Source organism: Eubalaena glacialis, chromosome 2, assembly GCF_028564815.1.
Source record: "Eubalaena glacialis isolate mEubGla1 chromosome 2, mEubGla1.1.hap2.+ XY, whole genome shotgun sequence".
NCBI lineage: Eukaryota > Metazoa > Chordata > Mammalia > Artiodactyla > Balaenidae > Eubalaena > Eubalaena glacialis.
The window spans coordinates 193,018,253-193,039,545 of NC_083717.1; the positions used below are offsets into that span (position 1 = coordinate 193,018,253).

General features: G+C 43.7%; 1 protein-coding gene across 2 annotated transcripts in view; it reads left to right on the forward strand.

The window, feature by feature from the left end:
- Positions 1 to 20,253, forward strand: part of RCOR1 (REST corepressor 1) — a 117,869-nt gene extending 97,616 nt beyond the window's left edge. For both annotated transcript variants that reach the window (XM_061181295.1, XM_061181294.1), the window contains 6 exons: positions 1,256 to 1,334; positions 4,761 to 4,955; positions 10,999 to 11,076; positions 11,303 to 11,360; positions 11,992 to 12,221; positions 16,257 to 20,253. In XM_061181295.1, coding sequence (XP_061037278.1) covers positions 1,256 to 1,334; positions 4,761 to 4,955; positions 10,999 to 11,076; positions 11,303 to 11,360; positions 11,992 to 12,221; positions 16,257 to 16,298 — 682 coding nt within the window. In that variant the 3' untranslated portion in view covers positions 16,299 to 20,253. The remainder of the gene's footprint in view (positions 1 to 1,255; positions 1,335 to 4,760; positions 4,956 to 10,998; positions 11,077 to 11,302; positions 11,361 to 11,991; positions 12,222 to 16,256) is intronic.
- The last annotated feature ends 1,040 nt before the right edge of the window (positions 20,254 to 21,293 follow it).

A 21,293-nucleotide genomic window follows, 5' to 3' on the forward strand; every position in this document is an offset into this window, starting at 1 on the left:
TTTTTAGTGTTACAGCAATTTTTGATTAAAATTTCTTGTTTCCTTTATATGTTAGGTCTCGTTTACTGTTTATAAACTAAGTCTGTTACTACAAACAAGTGCGGTTTACTAAGCTGAAATCGGAATTAAATTTAAAAAAAGAAGATTGGGATTTGTTATCCTTGAGGATGAAGCGATAAGGGCATTGTTCTCACTTTGCATCTGCCCAAGGGTGCTCCTACCTTCCCGGTGCACCTTCACACCGTCGGGATGCAAACAGAGGAGGGATGCAAACAGAGGAGGGGCACCCTGGCCACGGCAGAAGCACCCGAGAGATTGTCGTCTTTCTAACGGGACCTGCCTGTGAAAGGAACGGCAGGGCCTGGGAGAATTCCCTCCACCCCCGGCTCTTTCTCCTCTCAGACATGCTTTCCTCAGCCAGAACTTACCACTGTGGACCTTGGGGGTGGGTTGGGGGAGAAGGAGAGCACAGTGGGTGCGTCACCTGGGCCGGGTTGCTGAGACGAAGCGGGCGTTGACATTTGAAACCCTGCGTGTTCTGCTGCCACCACTGCTCCGCTGCTTTAGCTGCAGGCAGACTGGGGCAGGCTGCCTGGCTTCTGTGAGCCTTCGCTTTCACTTTTTTTTTAAGCAAAAGGCCTACCACAGAGTTTTTTTTTTTTTTTTTTAAGGAAGAAATACTGCACGGAAGGATATAAACAAAAGCATGCACCATATCAATGTGAGCGTTCTTTCTAAAATTAACTTAAAATACCAGTTATTCGAGCCACCAAAAAGCCTCTCCCATTCTCAGAGTTGTGTAGTTGTGAGAAGACAGGTGGGACTTGAACATGGATTTTTACTTGTTGGTAAATTTATTCCCAATACAGTAGGCTTTATTCCTGAATAATTTCTCAGCTATATCTAATGATCATGTCCTGGTCCTCCATTAGATACTTATGGAGAAGTAAAGTAAATGTCTTAAATTTGACATTTTTAGTTGAGAGAAAACACTTTACAAATAATAAAGCGACAATGTTCTAGGCCTGGTTTGGGAGTTAGAAACCCATTTTAATAGCTTTTTAAATCATTTAGACTAAAAGAACTATGGAGTTGGTATTTTATTTGAATTGTAAAAATGTATTTATCTCAGCATTCTGAAAACATATACTAATTTTGTATTACATCTGTCATTAAATCAATATATTGCTTAAATGTGTGTATTAAATAGAATTAGTACAAAATAATCTTTCAGTAACTTGTTTTTGTCTTCCAGTGAGGATGAGCTGGAAGAAACAAATGGAAATAACCCCATTGACATTGAGATTGATCCAAACAAGGAAAGCAAAAAGGAGGTATTTTTTTTCCCCCAGTACTGTTAAGACAAATAAATTTCATTACTAGTTTCATAAGTAAAACATTCCTTTTTCTCATTCTACTTAATATATTAAGTGCTGTGTACAAGGCATCATGGTATGGCTTTTTAAACAATACTAACTTTGCTTTGTAGAACTTAGAATTTTGTTTGCCAAGAAATATGAGAAAGGAAGCCTTAAAGGAAAAAATGGCATCAACGAAGAAAGGTTTTATGTAGGGTGACAGTTCTCACCGCCTTCTCTCCTGGGCCGTTCGCTCAGCAGGTTGGAAAGGGGCCTCGTGAGGACCAGGCTTGGGCTCGGCTCCTCCTCTCGGCTCTGGTGGCCTCCTTCCTTCTGCATCTGCCCGGGGCCTGCACCCTCTGGGTCATGGTGAAGCTTTAATCTCTCACGTTTTACAAATCATTACGCCAGAGGTTTATAGTCTCTGGATCCAAGAGGTCCACAGATCCCTACAATTATACATGACTTTTGGGGGGTATATCTATAACATTTACTTATTGTAAACTGTCCACTGAGAACAATGGGGTGTCTGGACGGTCTTAGCCTTTTGAAATGGTGGTTAGAGTCTTGCATTATTTTGCCCATTCATAAAAATTGAATAAAGCATATGTGGGGTCCCCGAGGGCCCTCCGGGGAGACCAGGGCTCTGTGGCCTAGTTGGGGACCCCCACGGTACAGAGCTGCCTGCAGCAGGTCCCTGATGGGTGCCACCACCACAGCTGAGGAAAGAGGGCGTCAGCCCATTGTTGCCCGTCAGCCCCTCATTCAGGGTGGAGTATGGAATCCCAGTGTGGACGTGACTTTTACATGTGTTCACATAGTGTTTTTCTAAAGACAGAGTCTGTAGTTTCAGTAAAATCTGGAAAGGTTTTCTATCTCAAAAGGTACTAAAGTATGAGAAAAACGAAAGGGTCTAGACATACCTAAACTTTAAAATTACACCAATAATGTGTGATTTTATAGACATGTAGGAAATACAGCTAAACAAAAGGGAACAATGAAAATGATTTATCATTTCATCACCCATAATCACTATTAACATTTTGGTGACTCTTTCCAGAGGACCTCCTCTGTAAAATATATATGCCTATACGTAATTCTGAATCTGTATGCTTAAAAAATATAAAATCGGATCTTAATATATAATTTTATAACCTTTTAAATTTACTCTGCCTTGAGCATTGTTTTTTTAATTGAAGTATAGTTGATTTACAATGTTGTGTTAGTTTCTGGTGTACGGCAGAGTGATTCAGTTTTATGTGTATATTCTTTTCCATTATGCTTTATCACAGGATATTGAATATAGTTCCCTGTGCTGTACAGGAGGACCTTGTTGTTTATCCATTCTGTATATAATAGTTTGCATCTGCTAACTCCAAATTCCCAATCCCTCCCTCCCCCACCCTCCTCCCCCTTGGCAACCACAAGTCAGATCTCTGTGTCTGAGTCTGTTTCCGTTTTGTAGATAAGTTCATTTGTGTCCTATTTTAGATTCCACATGTAAGTGGTATCACATGGTATTTGTCTTTCTCTTTCTGACTTACTTCACTTAGTATGATAATCTCTAGGTCCATCCATCTTGCTGCAAATGGCATTGTTTCATTCTTTTTTATGGCTGAGTAATATTCCATTGTCTGTATGTACCACATCTTCTTTATCCATTCATCTGTCAATGGACATTCAAGTTGTTTGCATGTCTTGGCTATTGTAAATAGTGCTGCTGTGAACATAGGGGTGCTGGCTGTATCTTTTCGAATTATAGTTTTGTCCGGATATATGCCCAGGAGTGGAATTGCTGGATCTTATGGCAACTCTGTTTTTAGTTTCTTGAGGAACGTCAATACTGAACCTTGAACATATTTTTATGTCAAATATATTTGTATGCATAGCTGTATGTTATTCCATCATTACAGATCTTTTATAATTGAGTTAATTAATCTTATACGGGTTTTTACAGTCTTTTTTCCCTGTAAGTAATGCTGAAATACTGATCTCATGACTACATATTTGTGCACTTAATTTTTTCCATTAGAATTAATTTCTGGAAGTTGAATTATTGAGTCAAAGTGTTCTAGATATATTCTTAAGGCTTCTTTTGGTATGGTATATATTATCAAATAGGAAACTGGTAATTCTTTCTGGATGGCACTCTTACCAGTGATTTATATGAGTGACCAAATAGCAAGATCATTTTAAGGATTAGCTAAATTACATTGCTTGGGAAATCAAATTGTACTTGCAATTTTTGGTAAGCTTTGTTTTGATGCATTGTTATTTATTAGGTTCTTCAACGGAACATTTTAAATGAAAGAGGCTTGGTTTTATATTAATTTCTGTAATTGTTACTTATATAGCAGTTTCTAATTTAAAAAGAAAAATGGTTAAATCTCAGTTTCTTTACCTACTAAAATGTTATTAAAACAGACACACGGTCAATAGGTGATCTTTACTGAATAGCATAGTGCTATTGCAGAACATAGTTTATTGTCTACTTGTATTTTTATGTGTTGTTTATTGCCACTTGTTCGAGAGCTTATTGCTGCTACCATCATGGTTTGCATTGCCTTTTTATCTCAGTCTTTTAAAATATGAAGCAAAAAGCTGAATGTATTTTCAGCTTTACCAGCCAATGTTAATACACTAACAAGATGAAATTACAAACAGTTAACCAAAACTTCTTGTTCTTAAAATGGTTACCACTAGGATGTTATCTTTTCCTTGCCAAGATATTAGTGCATTTCATTTCCAAAGGTTTTGGTTTTAGAGAAAGCATTTAAAAAAATAAGCAGCAGTCATACATTTTTAAATGACAGCATATAGTTTTTGAAGCAAGTTACACAGTTGCCCTAAAAATTGTGTCATCGAAAAAAAAAAACCGAAATGGTGTATAAACAAGTTTCATATTGAAGTTTTTATTTTTATAACCATCTATAAAGATTTAAAGAATTTAAGTGGATCCTTATACATGTGCTGAATCATTTTTTTTCTCTTTTCTTTTTCCTTTCTGTGGCCGTATGTCCATCTACAGTTGCTAGGGACTGTTTGGATAAAATAACTCCTTATTCATAAATACAAAGCTCACCAGAAGGGAATACAGGTTATTTTTTCTTCCTGTGTTCCTGCAGGAAGCTGGGAATGCTTCTTGTTAGAGGTTTATAGAATAAAGATGTATCTGTATAGGAAGGAAATGGAGTGCACTTTGAAGTGTTTATTTAGCCAAAGTTCAATAGCCAATGTTTTTGTCTGTTAACTATGTATTAGAACTTGTAGATGGTAATTATGAGATGGCATGGTATTTGTCTTAGATTGTTTGGAGCCATGTTAGGAAAATATGCTTATTACTGTTCATTTGGCATTTTAATTTTCTTAGTTTCTCATTTATCAAATATGTGTATCATGCAGGTGCCCCCTACTGAGACAATTCCTCAGATCAAAAAAGAAAAACATAGTACACAAGCTAAAAATAGAGCAAAAAGGAAACCTCCGAAAGGAATGTTTCTTTCTCAAGAAGATGTGGAGGCTGTTTCTGCCAATGCCACTGCTGCTACCACGGTGCTGAGACAACTGGACATGGAGCTGGTGTCAATCAAACGACAGGTACCCGTGAGCCCAGTCCTGGGTGAAGAGTTAACTGCACTTTAGACGTGTTCTTACTTCTCACTCACTCGGATGTTCTCTTTCCCCAAATCTCAAAAGCGCATTTTGTTTCTAAGGAATTGGACAGAAGATCTTAGGCCCATTGATTTTTTTCCCTTAAATTAACCGTGAAGTTGAAATTTTATACAGATATCGATATAGATACAGATCTCAGTGACTTCTCATAATGTGAACACACCCAAGTAACCTCTGTCTGGATGAAGACGTGGAGCATTGCCTCCACAGCCCCTTTATCTCCCCCTTGAGAAATGCGTCGTTGCCTCAGGAGCCTCACTCATGCCCCCTGTTCATCACCCACCTTCTCCCGGTGGGTGGCCACTGTTCTGACTTAAAACCATATGTTATTTTTATCTTTTTTTGGATTTTATATAAACAGAATGATAAAGTAGGGGTATGTGTGTGTGTGTGTGTGTGTGTGTGTGTCTGGCTCTTACTCAACATGTGAGATCTATCCAAGTAATAGAGAGCCATACTTCTTGAGTTCTTTCTCATTGCTGTATGAATACCCAACAAATGATCCATTTTACTTTGAGTGGACATTTGGGTTGTTTCCCGTTTTTGACTCTTACACGTGATACTGATAGGAACGTTGTTTTATGTGCCTCTTGGTGTGTTGTGTGTGCATCTTTGTTGGAGATAACACCTAAGAGTGCAGTTGCTGGGTTATCGAGTGTGCATATGTCCAACATTAGAAAACAATGCCAGACAGTTTCCCAAAGTGGTCATGTCACTTTACGTGAGTTTTGGTTGCACCACATCAGAATTTCCTAGTTGTAGCACTGTTGACATTTTGGGCTGGATAATTTCTTTGTTCTGGGGGTTGTTCTGCCCCTTGTAGGATGTTTAGCAGCATCTCTGGCCTCAACCCACTGGATGCCAGTAGCACCCTCCCCTCCACCATGCTGTTGTGACCACATTGTGGAGTTATGGGGACGGCGGGGGAATTGTCTCCTGTTTCCCATTCTGAGGACTTCTTTTTCACTCTCTTAGTGGTATCTATCTATCTATCTATCTATCTATCAATCATTTGTTTATTTATTTATTTATGGCTGTGTTGGGTCTTCGTTGCTGCATGCGGGCTTTCTCTAGTTGCGGCGAGCAGGGGCTAGTCTTTGTTGCGGTGCGCGGGCTTGTCATTGCGGTGGCTTGTCTTTGTTGCAGAGCACGGGCTCTAGGCGTGCAGGCTCGGTAGTTGTGGCTCTAGAGAGCAGGCTCAATAGTTGTGGCGCACGGGCTTAGCTTCTTCGCAGCATGTGGGATCTTCCTAGACCAGGGCTCAAACCTTCGTCCCCTGCATTGGCAGGTGGATTCCTAACCACTGCACCACCAGGGAAGCCCTCTTAGTGGTACCTTTTGATGAACAGAAATTCTTAGTTTTAAGGTAGTTCAGTTTCTCATTCTTGTCTTTTACGGTTAGTGCTCTTTGAGTTCTGTTAAGAACCTTTCCTGAGGTCATGAAGATACTCTTACACACTATCTTAAAAGTGTTGTTTTGCCTTTTACATTTTGATCTTCAGGCTACCTGGCAGTGTTTTTGTTTGTATGTTGTTACATATAGGGTCAATTTTTTTTTTTCATATGGATATCTAGTTTACCCATTAAAAAAGACTACGCTTTCCCTGTTGTAATGCTGTGGGACCTTTGTCTTAAATCCGGTGTCCATTATGTGTATCGGTCAGGTTTGGAGTTCTGTTTGTCCATTCTTCACCAGTACTGTATGGTCTTAATAATACATAGATTATGAATGGATATGTGTGGTAGGAGAAGTCCTCCAAGATGGTCGTGGCTATTCCTGGCCCTTGTATTTCCATATAAAGTTTAGAATCACCTTCTCAATTTCCAGAAAAGTAATTCTGCTAGAATTTTGATTGGGATTGTGTTGAATGTATAGATCAGTATAGAGAATTAACATCTTATGATCCATGAACATGATATATCCCTGCACTTCTGTAGATGTTTAGTTTCTTCCAGTATTTTGTCATTCTCTATGAACAAGTCTTGTATTTCCTTTATTAGTGTTATTCCTACATGTTTGGTACATTTTTGGTGCTCTTGTAAAGAATATTGTTTTTAAAATGCATCCTTTCCTGATTATCTGTGCTTCGTGTGAGAAATGGCTCCTCCTTGTTTTTTCGTCTGATTCTGCGTAAAAGTCAAACCCAAAAGTTAACCGAGCAGCCCAGTGCCGCCCTTCCGTTAGTCACCTCCCCCCGACCCCAAATTCAAGATGAATTATGGACTGGTGGTTCACTTTTAGTTCTTGCTGCCTTTGGTTTGTCGATCTTGATGGCTGCCTTGGCAGGGCTGAGAAGAGAAGGGTGGGGTCTGTGGCGCCGGCTGTCCCCTGGTGAAGGAGGCCGCACAGACCAGGACCCCGCGCGCCCCTCGGAGTTGTGGGCTTGCGGCTGCCACAGCTGCATTCTAATCTTAGGAGAATCACTTAGTCTTCCTGGGCCTCTTTTCAAATGAGGAGATGCATCCTTGCCTGCCTGATCTTACAGGATGTGTGAGGGCGTCACAGTAAGCCGCATCTGCGCTGGCAGAGCTCTGGGGCTGGGAGCTCCTCTGTGCATTTCACCTTCCTCTCCGAGGGGCCTCAGTCCCCTCTGCTGAGTGAGTTCCTGACGCTTGCTGTTCGGTGTCAATAGGTCGAAGAAGGAAAGAGACCCTTTCTTCTACAGAGGTGTTACTGACTTTGTAGTATGATAGATGAAGAGTCTTTGGCTTTCAGAGCCAGGGTCAAGAGCAGGAATTTTTACTTGAAGGTAGCTGCTCAGAGTTGACATTGTCGAAGAGAGAGGGCTCAGAGGCTGACTTACTAAGAGGTGAGGTCAGTTGTTTACTTTCCGCAGCCTTCAGGACTTCTGCCAGCTGCACTTGAGACGCACGTGGCGGTCAGTCACACAGTGGGCATTTTATTCTGGATGCCCCCGTGTCTGGTTGTATGCCAGGGAAACAGTCATCCGATGAGGACAGGAAACCTGACTAACAGCAGCTCAGACAGCGAAGGATTTATTTTTATCAAATAGCAAGAAATTCCAACATCCGTGATTGCTGGCGTTCGTTCCTCTGTTCAGTGGTGCTCTCGGGGACCCAGGTTCTTTCAGATTCTCCTGCTCCACCATTCTTAGCTTTTAGGCTTTTCGTCTTGCTTGTTGCCTCACACTGGAAGCTGCAGAAGCCATTTTGTCACCTTCGTGTCTGCATTCAGGGCAGTAAGAAGAGGGGGTGGAGGAAAAGCTTTTGCCTTCCCAGAACCTCCTGGACTTTCTGTGTGGCAGGGCTTTGCAGCCCGGCTCCTCCTAGCGCTGAGGCAATCGTCAGCCGCTGTCAAAGATACAAGTGAGAAGGGGGCTGGGAACGGCTGTCAGGTTAGCCAGCAGACACTGCTGGTTGCATCAGGTCTTTCCTTCCGGGTGGAGAGAATGAAATGGTCTGACCTTAGAGAAGAATCACTAAATACCCAATAAAATAGAAAAAAGAAAGTTGTGTTCAGCCAGGAGCTCTAGGTAAGGCACCAGGCCAAGTCAACTGCTTTTTTTGTTTTTTCTTTAAATGCTGGTTACTCTTTGTATCCTGTTTCTTATCCAGCTTGTTGCCGCTCTGGCTTCCTTTCCGATTGGCATGACGCTGGCAAGTAATCCCTATTCTTATTCTGATTAGTAAACTCTGGACACTGCTAATTTGGAAAATGATTAGGAACAGACATGTAGGTAAATGAGAATATAGAGCTAACTTTTAGTTCAGGACTTGTGGATGTTTTACCTTGTAGCCGCTCATTTAATCTCTGTGCTTCTTTATCCATTGATTTTAGAGGGAAAATGCCTGTGTTAAACAGGTTGGTCTCCTTGGAAAATGCATGTTACTTAATCACAATGCGATACACACGCACAAACACACACACACACACGCCCAGCTTTGTAACGTATATATATAAATAACTAGCTAGAAGGAATAGAGTAACTGGAATGCCAGGGGGGAGGGGATGGGGTGGGGGGGACATGTAGTAGTCTATACCCCTGACTTTTGTGTGTGTGTGTTCTAATAAAACTTTATTTATAAAAATAGCCAGTAGGCTGGATTTGGTATGTAGGTCATAGTTTCCCAACCCCTGCTATAAATGAAACAAGGTTTACCATGATTAATAATTATGAAGCTTAGTTATGTCTAGACCCCTGACTTTTGAGAATTTGCTCATTCCCTGTCAGAAGTTTCTAGGCCTAGTTTTCGGAATTCAGGGAACATAATCTGAGTGCCTTGCAGTATTTTGTGGGTATTTTGTGGGCTGTTGGTAACTGTGAGCTCTGAGAAGAGTCTATGATTGTGCTGTTCAGTGTGGTAGCCACGTGTGGTCTTTAGATTTTAGTTTGGATTAATTAAAATTGGAAAAATTAAAAATGTGACTCCTTGGTTGGATAAGCCACTTTTCAGGTGCTTAGTAGCAGCATGTGGCAGGTGGCCGCCATGTCGGGCAGCCCAAGTTTAGAATATTTTCATTATCAGAGAGAGTTCTGTCAGCTTATGCCGGTCTGAGAGCTTGGAATTACTTACTGTGAGTAAATTTCAAGTATTTTCTTCTGATTTGTACCTTTTCAAAATAAACAAATTTCAGTAAAGCAAGGTCCTGGTTTTTGGTTTTACTGTAGAGTGAATTTTGTGCATGTTTCCGGTATTTTTCTTTTCAGTTGTTTTTATGTTCTGATGTGGCATCGTTACAAAAGATTTGGAGTGGACTGTATTTCTGGCAGACTTTGAGGCCCTTGGTAAGGGCAGACAGGGTCAGTTTCTGGTCCTTACAAGTGCCAGTCTTATTTACTTGCCCACTGGTCCCATAGCATGGAAAATTTTTCCTGTACCACCCCCCCGACCCCTTAAACCTTTTAGAAGAAGTAAAACAAAGGAGGAAAGGATTTGTGAAACTGGAAATCTATGAAATGTAAGTCGTCGAAAGTGGGGTTTTTAAAAATTGTATAAGTATAAAAAGTTTTTTTTAAAGAAGAGAGAGATTTACTAAAAAGTGAACCACCATCTCCACTCGTCTCCCACCCCTTCCCTGTCTCTAAAATTTCTGCTTTTCTTCCTTTGCCTTAATAAGATTTCTGCTTTCAAGGGCACCTTCTGCTCATGAATGTTTTTGATGTTTTACTTGGGAAAATGAACCTGTTCCTCTGCTTGCTTTCTTATTTGCTCAAGTGATTATTCAAGAGTGAAAAATGATAGGGCCAGAGTTCCCCTAGTGCTAGGCACAGAAATGCCCCTGTGCTTAGTGTTGAGAGAGAAGGGCCCCCTCCTGCGACCCCGCTTGTTCAGGAGCGCGTGCAGAACTAAAGAGCAGCCGTGGAGTGACTGAGTGGCTTGTATTTATTGTTTGTGTCTTTCCTTTGATTAGGCAAGGACAGTGAAAGGTCCACTGAATCAAAGCAAGAATGTGGGAAAGATAATTTGTGAGAAAATGAAGTTACCGTTGCTCAGAATTAGACTTGTGGAAAACTGACTTACTGCTTTCTTTTCTCCTCCCCGTTAAAGAAGTCTGCAGGTGGGGCTTCTGCCCTTTGTAGCGTCCGTGCGGTGCTCGGGGCTGCGAGGCTCTCCTGCCTTCACTCTGCCTGCTCTCTTCCTTCAGCTCAGCTCCGTGTGGCGGGAGCCCAGGCGTTGTCTTCTGTGTCAGACCGCAGTTGTGCATTCTGTGGCCCAGGTCGCCTGTTCCGAGCTGGTGCATTAGGATTGTGTGCGCAGGCACCTTTTTACCACCATCCCTTCCGTCTTGGTTGTCTCTTGTCCGGTGCCCTAAACAAGTCAATGAAAGAACTTAGTTAGCTGCTCTCAAAGGATACTTATAGGCACCTCAAATTTGGGCTACCTTACAGGTCAGGAACTTCTTTCCTCTTGGTTTTTTGTTTCTTTTAGCTTTCTCAGTTCTCTTTTCTTTTCATACCTTTATAAAAGTGTTTCATTTTTAAAATGAAAATCTTCTTTCCCTTAGATTCAGAATATTAAACAGACGAACAGTGCTCTAAAAGAAAAACTTGATGGTGGAATAGAACCGTATCGACTTCCAGAGGTAGGATTATGTTACTGTCATCTTTGAAGTCACACCTGAGTTTATGTGTTTAAGAATTTACTGTCTGTGTCTCCAGTACACATCTCTTAGAAGGAAAAGTGTAGACATAATTTTATAAGCCTAGTTGATGTTAAAATTCTGACACGAGAAAAAGATTCATTAATCCTCATAAGGGCATACCCATCTCTGAAGGTAATATGCTAACAGGGCTCCTTTGGGTACCCAGGTCATTCAGAAATGTAACGCGCGCTGGACCACAGAGGAGCAGCTGCTCGCCGTGCAAGGTAGGAGGAAGTTCTTATAAAATAAAGGTTTAGGAACAGCAGTCGCTTTCAGGAAAAAATTATACCCCATCCTGCTCCCAGCACATCATTCATGTTGAAACAAATTCTTGGAGGATTATGTCCTTCTAGCGGGCATCATTTTCGCTAAATTACCGCATTCTCTTTGGGCTTTACTTTTTTCCTTTCCCATGTCTCACAAGATGTAGAAATTAATCTGGACGCCTCCGTGTTTAAAGGTGTATTTCACTTCAGCAGCTCCTCTTGGGGTTCTGAGTAGTCAGGAAGTACAGCTCGCGTGTTGGGGTTGTTTGGTTGGAGGTGTTCTAGTCCTGGGGACGCTGAAGAGGCCAGTGTAGGATGTCCATGGCATAGGGTAATTGCTGGGTGACTTCAGTTACCATGCGACGTATGACAGGGAGGTACAGACCCTGCGTGACAGGGTCACACGGAGTGTCTCTGCCAGTCATCCACACTGGACTCTGTGCTACTCTTTTCCATTGGTATAGTACGCTAAGATAGTGCCTGCTGTTGAAAGCCTCTCTGTTTCCTTATCTGGGTAAGGGGTAAGTCTCAATCACGTGTGTGTGTTTATTTTTCTCGTGTTGAAAAAAATGCTTTCTTACATCCTTAGCCATCAGGAAATATGGCCGAGATTTTCAGGCAATCTCAGATGTGATTGGGAACAAATCAGTGGTACAAGTGAAAAACTTTTTTGTAAATTATCGGCGCCGCTTCAACATAGATGAAGTTTTACAAGAATGGGAGGCAGAACATGGGAAAGAAGAAACCAATGGTCCCAGTAACCAGAAACCTGTAACGTCCCCGGATAATTCTGTCAAGATGCCTGAAGAGGAGGACGAGGTAAGTCTGAAACAGTTGATCTCTGCCAGATTCATGCTTAGTTCTCCAGTTAGTTTCTTCATTGATGACCTTTTCCAGCTGTAGAAATACTTTTAGGTTTCAGCTATGTCAGTAACTTGACTTTTACCTGTAAATGCCATAATACATGTGTTGACTTCAGTCACTTTTTGGTCACTACGTATATTATTCACATTTTAACTTCTGGACAAATTCTTAATTCCATCCTGGTTTCCTCCGGCCACAAAATATTCCACATTACCAATATTTCCTTAAGTACAATGACAGCTTTGCCCTAAAACAGTAAGTTAGAAGTGCCTTGAGTATCAGTAAAGCTCAGTCGTGTGGAATGTGCTGTCATCTCCTGTGAGGTTTACGAACGCGCCGGGGAGTCTGGAGGTTCCTGGTCTGTCTGCTTCCACATCCGCTTGCCTTGCTGCTCTTCGGGGCTGACCTGCTGGAGTACTACTGATGGGGACACTTGTAGGTCCTGGGTTGCGTGGAGGCTGGCATCCTGGTCGTCTCCTGGGTGGTGGCACGGATTTCATCAGCCCGGGCAGCGGAGGTCAGGGTGGAGGAGATTGTGGAGGCTGCCTCCCTGCTTCCGGTCAGGGTGGCCTGCCCCTCCCTCTGCACGTTTACCTCCCCCCTCCCCCTGCCCACGGATGGTGAGGCAGGGCTGGGAGCCAAGAGTTCATTGCTGCTGCCTTTAACATTTGCATTTGCTCACTGACATGGCAATTTAAGGGTTAATTTGCTTATCACTTTCTCATCAGAGTCTTCCCCAAATGAGGCAGAAGTGATTTGAAGTTACCTCTTTTGTATTGCCCGTGCTGCCCTTTACCCCCCGGGCGGGCGGAGAGGCTTGTGAAGAGGACACCGAGGGAGTGGCTTTGCGAGGCCTGTCAGGAGACAAACACTAGTTTTGTTAGAATTAGACTCTGTAGAGCCTTCTACCAGAAAATCTTTGTAGTAAGTGTACAGAACCTATAGTACTGACAATGTGAGTGGGGTCCTTGAGTCACACCCAGGCATGGCCTGCCCATGGAACAGGATAGCATATGAGCACAACAAAGGTGTTTTTCTCTGTTGGCAGTGATTTTTGTCTGTGTGCTGATTTCCCCTTTAGCAACAAATTAACTTCCCTGAAGTCCTGGACTCAATTTAGGAAGCGCTGAAAAGATGAGGATTACTGGGGAAGGAACGTCAGAATTTGCGAGAGTGAAAGCTTTCTTCCAAGTCTGTTTTCTGACTTAAGTCCCAGGAAGCAGAAATAATAGGAAACTCAGATCTCCTGCCTCTCAAATTTAATCAAAGCCAGCTTCAGCAGGGTTAGCTGGTAAAAATGAGATAGTAGATTTAGGACCCAGGGTCATGATTTTCTTAGGCCTGGCTCTTTGGCTGACTAGCTTAGGTAAGTCAGCTAACTTTTCCTCGTGTCTTGTTAGTCCAGAAGTTCCATCCTTCATGGTCCACTTGCCGTGCCGGTGGCACAGCAGAGTCCCCTCAGCCCGTCTGCCTGGCTCGTCCAGAGCTGACCTCCCCCGCCCAGCAGCATGTCTTCTCTCTCTCTGATGGTTGATGTTCCCTATGTCTGTTTACCCAGCCTTCTCTTCAGAAGGAATGGGATTATCTAACTCAACCCGAATATCTACTCTTTACAGCTCCTTTAAAATTTTTTCACTTCTTTAGTCATTTAAAACTAACTCACTCTGTCTCTCACACACACACACACACACAGATGTGCACGCACGTGCATGCCTATATTTCCTTTTCTTTATCCCTTTATATTTATTTATTTATTTTATACATTTATTTTATTTTATTTTTATTTTTGGCTGCGTTGGGTCTTCGTTGCTACGTGCGGGCTTTCTCTAGTTGTGGCGAGCAGGGGCCACTCTTCCTGTGGTGCGTGGGCCTCTCAGTGCGGCGGCTTCTCTTGCTGCGGAGCACGGGCTCTAGGCACGCAGGCTGCAGTAGTTGTGGCTCGCGGGCTCCAGAGCGCAGGCTCAGTAGTTGTGGCGCACGGGCTTCGTTGCTCCGCGGCATGTGGGATCTTCCTGGACCAGGGATCGAACCCATGTTCCCTGCACTGGCAGGCGGATTCTCAACCACTGTGCCACCAGGGAAGTCCCTCCCTTTCTTCTTTTTTTTTAAAAAATTTATTTATTTATTTTATTATTTTTTATTTTTGGCTGTGTTGGGTCTTTGTTTCTGTGCGAGGGCTTTCTCTAGTTGTGGCAAGCGGGAGCCACTCTTCATTGCGGTGCGCAGGCCTCTCACTATCGCGGCCTCTCTTGTTGTGGAGCACAGGCTCCAGACGCGCAGGCTCAGTAGTTGTGGCTCACAGGCCTAGTTGCTCCACGGCATGTGGGATCTTCCCAGACCAGGGCTCGAACCCATGTCCCCTGCATTAGCAGGCAGATTCTCAACCACTGCGCCACCAGGGAAGCCCCCCCCTCCCTTTCTTCTTATGTTTCTTATGGCACCAGCCCTCCTGCTTCACCAGCCTGGTTTTCTGTTCTCCATACGTTAGTTTGCAGAAGGAAATTAACCTGTAAGGACCAGCTGCTTCTCTGTGTCCACCAAGGGCCTCCGGGAACTGGTTAGTTGTCTGTCTAATCAGTGCTCAGAACTTAGTGTCCTTGTAATTTCCCATTCTTGTTTATCCTTTGGAATCCAGCTGCTAAGAAAGATGTCTGCTGGTGTCCTGCCTGCCCTCGGGTTTTATGTATTTATGCAGCACAAACAGGGAAGAGGCCATCAGATTTGAGAAGTTCTGGAAACATAGCAGTCTGTCAGCTGCGGGCTTTTTTCCTTCAGAGCTAAGGAGGGAGAGCAGCCCAAGAGGGTTGAGCTTTTGAGACTCAGAGTTCTCTGGGGTAGCCAAGGATAGAGTACAGGGAGGTGTCAGAAAAGCACAGAGGGATGCTAAAAGTGACTGGATTGGAGATGCACATTCTCACTTAAAATTAGAATGATTGAGTGTATTACTAGTGAGGAGAAATCTGATTTGACTAACAACAGTTCTCATAAATTGGGATTTCACCTGAAGGCACAGCTGTTTTCAGATTTTGGACTCTTAGCTCAGCTGTTTCCTTGGAAGTAAGACACCACGGGGGTAGCAGTAAGCTGTATGACTTTTAGGCTTGGGTCTGGAAGTCAGTCTTAAAAAATGAGAGTAGAGAGTTAAGAAATGCCTTTGGGGCTTCCCTGGTGGCGCAGTGGTTGAGAATCTGCCTGCCAATGCAGGGGACACGGGTTCGAGCCCTGGTCTGGGAAGATCCCACATGCCGCGGAGCAACTAGGCCCGTGAGACACAACTACTGAGCCTGCGCGTCTGGAGCCTGTGCTCCGCAACAAGAGAGGCTGCGATAGTGAGAGGCCCGCGCACCGCAATGAAAAGTGGCCCCCACTCGCCGCAACTAGAGAAAGCCCTCGCACAGAAACGAAGACCCAACACAGCCAAAAATAAATAAATTAAATAAATAAATAAATAATAATAATAAAGGAATTCCTTTGGGGAAAAAAAAAAAAAGAAATGCCTTTGAAGCTTCTAAGAAGATCCTGCGATCTTTGGTATCGTCTGTACCCCAGCATGTTCTGGTGGCTGTTTGCTGAACGGGGTAGGCACGATGGTGTCCCCTCCGGCCGGTCCTAGGACACCTGAGTGTTGGTGTTTGCCAGGCACTGTGCTGATATGCCCTTTGCAGGGATTCTTATTTAATCCTGTGAAGTAGACATCGTTACTGTGTATATTCTGCTGATGAGGAAACTGAAGCTCAAAGAGAAATGATACCTCGTCCAAGGACACACAGCTAGAAAGGACAGAGCCAGGATTTGAACCCAAGACACGTGGCCGCAGGGGCCACACTCTCGCCCTCTGTCCGCCCGCCTGGCCTCGGCACAGGCATTGCCTCGGGGCCCTGCCCTTAGGGACAGTGTTTTCGGGGCAGGGTGGGTTGGGCTGCACCAGACCGGAGTTGGCAGTTTATATTGTTTACGTGTCTTTGATTCTGCTTTTTCTCCTCTGGTCAGGCTGCTTCTGTGCTTGACGTCAGATACGCATCTGCCTCATGAGGAACTCTGGTGGCTTTGAGCACTTGGTATGGACGACTGTGTTATCCAGGATTCAGGTATTACAAGGCATCACCCAGCCATCTGCATCACATCTCTGTGGGCAAGCAGCTGTTACCAAAAAGGCATACACTCCAGTCCTGTGCTACATCTGCCTTAATTCTCTGCTCGTTCCTCCGTGTTGGCGCCACTTCCCGGAGAGCTCTTTGCGTCTCACGCTCTGCCTAAGCGAGGGGGGTCCCGTGGCCTGCCTGCCTCCTGCGACCCTGGGGACCACCGCCTCAGTCGGAGCCCCGGCCCGCCAACAGCAGCTCTTCCCCGTCGGCGGCTTCGGAACAGGTAGTCGACTCGGACGGCGTGGCTGTTCCTGCATATGGCGTGCGGGCTCCACTTCGTGCATATGTAATGTTCAGAGCAACTGTGACCCCATTGGCCTTCTAGGAAGTTTTCTTTGTTCTTTTCTGAGGCATCCACCTAAGTGATATCATGCTTCTTTGGAAATCACAATATTTTGGCAGACTGCATTATAACCTTTATCGTGCCAAACAGCCTGACACAACTCACATTTCCCTAAATGTCTGTATAATTATGGTTTATAAATTTAGTTGGCTTCAGTCTCTCCCTTCTCCCTTCCCGCGAGGTAGAAAGCTCATTCGCAGCAACTGTCCTTGGACACTGTCGCTCAGAGGGAACGTGGACTCAACACTTCGTGCCGTCAACTTTCAGATCGTCACCCCAGGATGGGCGTCACCCTGTCTGTTCCCGTCCCCCCACCCGTACCACCGCCCAACTCCAAGAGATTTGGTCCATACCACTGTACCTGGTGCTTGTACATTTGGAATTGGTGCCTTCTCCTTTTGGCAACCATGTTTTCAACCCTTTTTCTGTTTCGGTGTCTTATTTCTTCTTTAAAGTTTATTGCTTGCCAAAGGTGACGTCATTGAGATTAGGAGACGGGAGAGCTTGGCTGCGGGTTCTTGACAGCGTGCAGATTTTAAATGTCAGGTTAGGGCAATAAGAAAGGGTACTGGAATAGCTGCTGATGGTTTTATAAAAGCTACGTGCTGTTTGTTCCCCGTCCTGTTGGTATGCCTGGCCTTTTACATGTCACTGCCCATAGCCTCTGTGTCCGTCATGTACTGATGTGACCACATGAGCACCGTCCTCTCTCAACATCATATCGATAGTACAGGACAGAGACGTGATCAGTTATTGGCTCTCGTGAGATCGAGATGGAAAGAAACAGTCTGCGAAGTGGTATGTAATGCCTTTGGTTGCACTGGGAACAAGTACAAATGTTTAATAAATGTTTAAAACTTCCATAATCACTTTTATTCTCTTGCCAGACCGTGGGCTGCTGCAGGGTTGAGGGTAGACTGCGAGGTGTGCTCTAATGTGACCCGTTCCCCATCCCACGGTCGGTTCAGCCTGCACTAAATATGTTGAAGGAGCTTTTTTTGTTGTTGGTTTTTGCATCATTTAAATATTTTTCGTGCTTTCAATACCAAAAAGAAAAAAAAAATTGCAGATGCTTTAAGGCATAAACAGAATTCTTAAGAATTTGAAATATGCAATTAAAATTTGATGTGTTTTGACTCCCAAGCACCTTGACTTTTTTTTTTTTTAAAGTCAGCTGGTTTTCTCTTTAGGAAGAGGGTCAGCAAGAAACCTAAATTGTTTGGAATTGTACTTCTTTTTTTGAAATCTGGAGAAAGGTCATTCAAAAGGGGAGTGAAATGGGACTTTGCCGGTTTTCGACACTTGTCCCTGCGAGAGGTGTCTGTCCATCAGGAGCTGGGGAGGAAGAGCATGAGGGGGGCTGCGGGGCATCACAGCTCGCCGCTCCTACCTACACGCGGCGGCACGGTAACACTAGTCACAATGTAGGGCTCATTTTGTTTTTATCATGAGCCTGCTGCGTAATTGGAAAGTGGCAGGAAAAACGTGGGTAAGAGGCGGCGTATGTTTTGCACGGCGCTTAAAGGGGACACTTGGCCTGAAAGAAGATTTTGCTTCTCCTTGCTTCTTCTCGAGACACCTCCTTCCTCTTAAGGGAAGCGGTAGGCAATTTGCTGCAGTGGTTTCCCAGCCAGTAGAGCTGTTCCTCTTTTCACCCCCAGGCTATTTTCCTTAAGAATCGATCCATCCCCTTTGGCAGTGCTTGACGGTTTGGTGCTGGGTCCTGTGTGGCGCGCCAGGCATCCCGGCAGTGCCAGGCCTCTGTCTGTGCTCAGACATCCCCTTACCTGGTTCCTGGCACCAAGTGGTCCCCGGTCCTGAAGAGTCCTGTGCTGGAGTACTTGCTATCACAGCAGCTGAATTTCGGCTTTCTCTCTGAGGGGGAGGGGCATGTCGTTTTCATTTGCCAGAAGGAAAACAGTTGTCTTTCCCTGACTGCCTTCATTGTAGTCTCATGCATAAGATAGCACTGTGTTTTAAACTGTTTCATTACACTGTCTTTGCAATGATGTTGTAAATGCAAGAAATCACTTAGCTTTAGAAGCCAAGTGATTTGGTCTTATTTTATGGGAAGACCCTTTTTAACATATCAAGACTTCGGTGCATCAGCAGGTTGTGTTTGGATGTGTAAGGGGTACACAGTGACAACTGCTTCGGATGCAATGTTCACTTAAGCTTTGTCTTCTTAAAAAATTATCAATGTGAATGTCATAATTATATATATTTTTTGTGGAAAATTTCTCCTAAGTATAAGTTATTGTGCAAAATGTAGTACCATTGAAGCAAATGATAGTTTAACTTTTAGTTTAGAAATCCTAAAAGATATAAATTGTATTGCATATGCATTAAAAGTTTGTTTTATTTAATTTTATGTAGATGTGTAAAGTGTTAGGTAAAAATTTTTTTTCACGTATTCATTTAAACACCTTGTTACTTGAATATTGTGTTGACTGGTCATAAGCAGTGATGGATTCTGTAATATAGGTCTTTTAACCAGGAAGCAACCCTGCCTCAGTTGTGCTTATAAGGTGAGCAGTGGTGCGGGTCGGTGCTGGTGTCAGCAGGAGCCTGAGGTTAGTGTAACCCCCTCCGCGCCCCACTTCCCCCGTGTCGTCTTGGTACATTCGTGCCTACCAGACACCAGTTCCTCAAGATGGCTTTTGATAGTTTTTAACCTTTGATGGTCATAAACCTCTAATCAAAAGATGAAAGAGAAAAAATGGTTGAGTTTTAAAAGCTTACTGTGGTGGACTAATTAAGCAGCAGTTTTCTGTGCGTATATAAGGTTTTCTCGACCATCACACACCACTCTAAGTGTGCTCGTTGTCACTTTAAATTTCAACTCTGCCCTGTTTTTGTCTTTCTGAATATCAGATGTACTATTGGTATAATTGCAGACCAAAAATAAGCCAAATAGTGCATTACACTAACTGGATCCCTTCTTACATGAGCAAAGGACGGATGGAGCCAGCTCACGCGAGAGCCCTCATTTCTCTTGCCTAGCCTGATCTAAATCAAGCGACCCAGGATTCAAGCTTTTAATACCAAGTGAAACTTTGCCTCAAGTTGACTCAAGGTGGTTCGCTAATTTGAATCTAGTGATCTTGTGCAATGCTCAAAAACAAATACTCTTTCTGCCACTCCCTGGAGCTCTGCAGCTTTCCCTACTTACAGTAAAGCACAACTGCAGTAACGCTGCAGTGCAGCAGAAGGAAGGTCAGTATAGCCTATGCATGTTGTATGATACTGCGTGTTTACAGCCCCTCTCCTAAACTCAAGTTGATACTGGAGCGGATAGTATTCCATTACGTAGACTTACCAACTTTGCTAAGTGCTTTTTAGACTGCTTAAGAATTTTTCAAGATTTTAAAAGATGTATAAGGTTAAGTTTGCAAATATAATGGAAATGCTGTATATCTTTTGAAGTGATAAAAATCCATGTTGGAATTTTAAAGAAAATATGTTGTAATAATGCTGTTGTAAGTAATATTTTAATGTCTCTTTTTGCCTGTTTTCTATTTCAGCACATTCATTGTGGTGAATGTTCATAGCATTATAATTGCTTAGCCATCGAATGATAACATTTGTTAGTAGAGATTGAAAATTTTATTTGTGAAATTCTGCAGAATTCATTTTTCTATTTCCAATATTTGCTGAAGTTAAATAAAAATTTTCAAGCCATTGATGTAATAAAATAGGAAACAAAAGAATTTTCTGACCCTCCACCCTCCATCAAAGCAATACCCCACCCTGATACAAAGTGGGTTTTTCCCTGCCTTTTTGCACTGGGCCTTGGGATTTCTGAAAGTGTAAATTCCCCAGAGCTGCGCCCTGTGGGAGCACACAGCCAGGGGTGCTTTTGTTTTTAGCCTTTATCTCTACCTGAACTACATTTTTATTTTATAATATATGATAAGCTTATGGTTGGGATCAAATCAAGGTACATGAGTTTGTAACGTTTGTGATAGTTGAGGGCTTAAATTTATAGGTTGGATGAGAGGAATTTTTTTCCCCGTTAGTGATTTTTCTCTTTTCTGGCCGACCGGGCTTGGGCACGTGGATGCTGGCCTCAGCACAGCCTCAGGACTGGCAGAGAAGAGGCGAGACCACCACCTTTGTTGCCTCTGGTCAGCCCAGTGGACACGGCCCAAATCTCGGCACGTCTCTGAGTAACGTGAAGAACGCCTTGAGCATCCGTTGGATATCTCTGGGGCCTTTTTTAGCTGGAATGTAGGATTTGGTTAGATAACTGCCATGTAAAAACCTGACTTCCAGATCCAGCCTTGCCCAGTACAACATTTAAAATACGCAGATCCGGTCGCTCCGTGTGTGTGACTTTGCGTAGCATAGGAGGGCTTTACGTGGCGCTTCTCAGAGGCCCTCGCCTGGCAGACTTGGTCATGGCACTAGGTGTCCCAGGAGAGTGTGCCCCGTGCTGCCGGAGGGTCTGCGTGGAAGAGGGGGTGAGACCTGAGGGTGGCCCCTGGGAGGAGAGGTCGAAGGCTCAGAGACCTCAGAATGTGCCTTGTGGAGGTGACT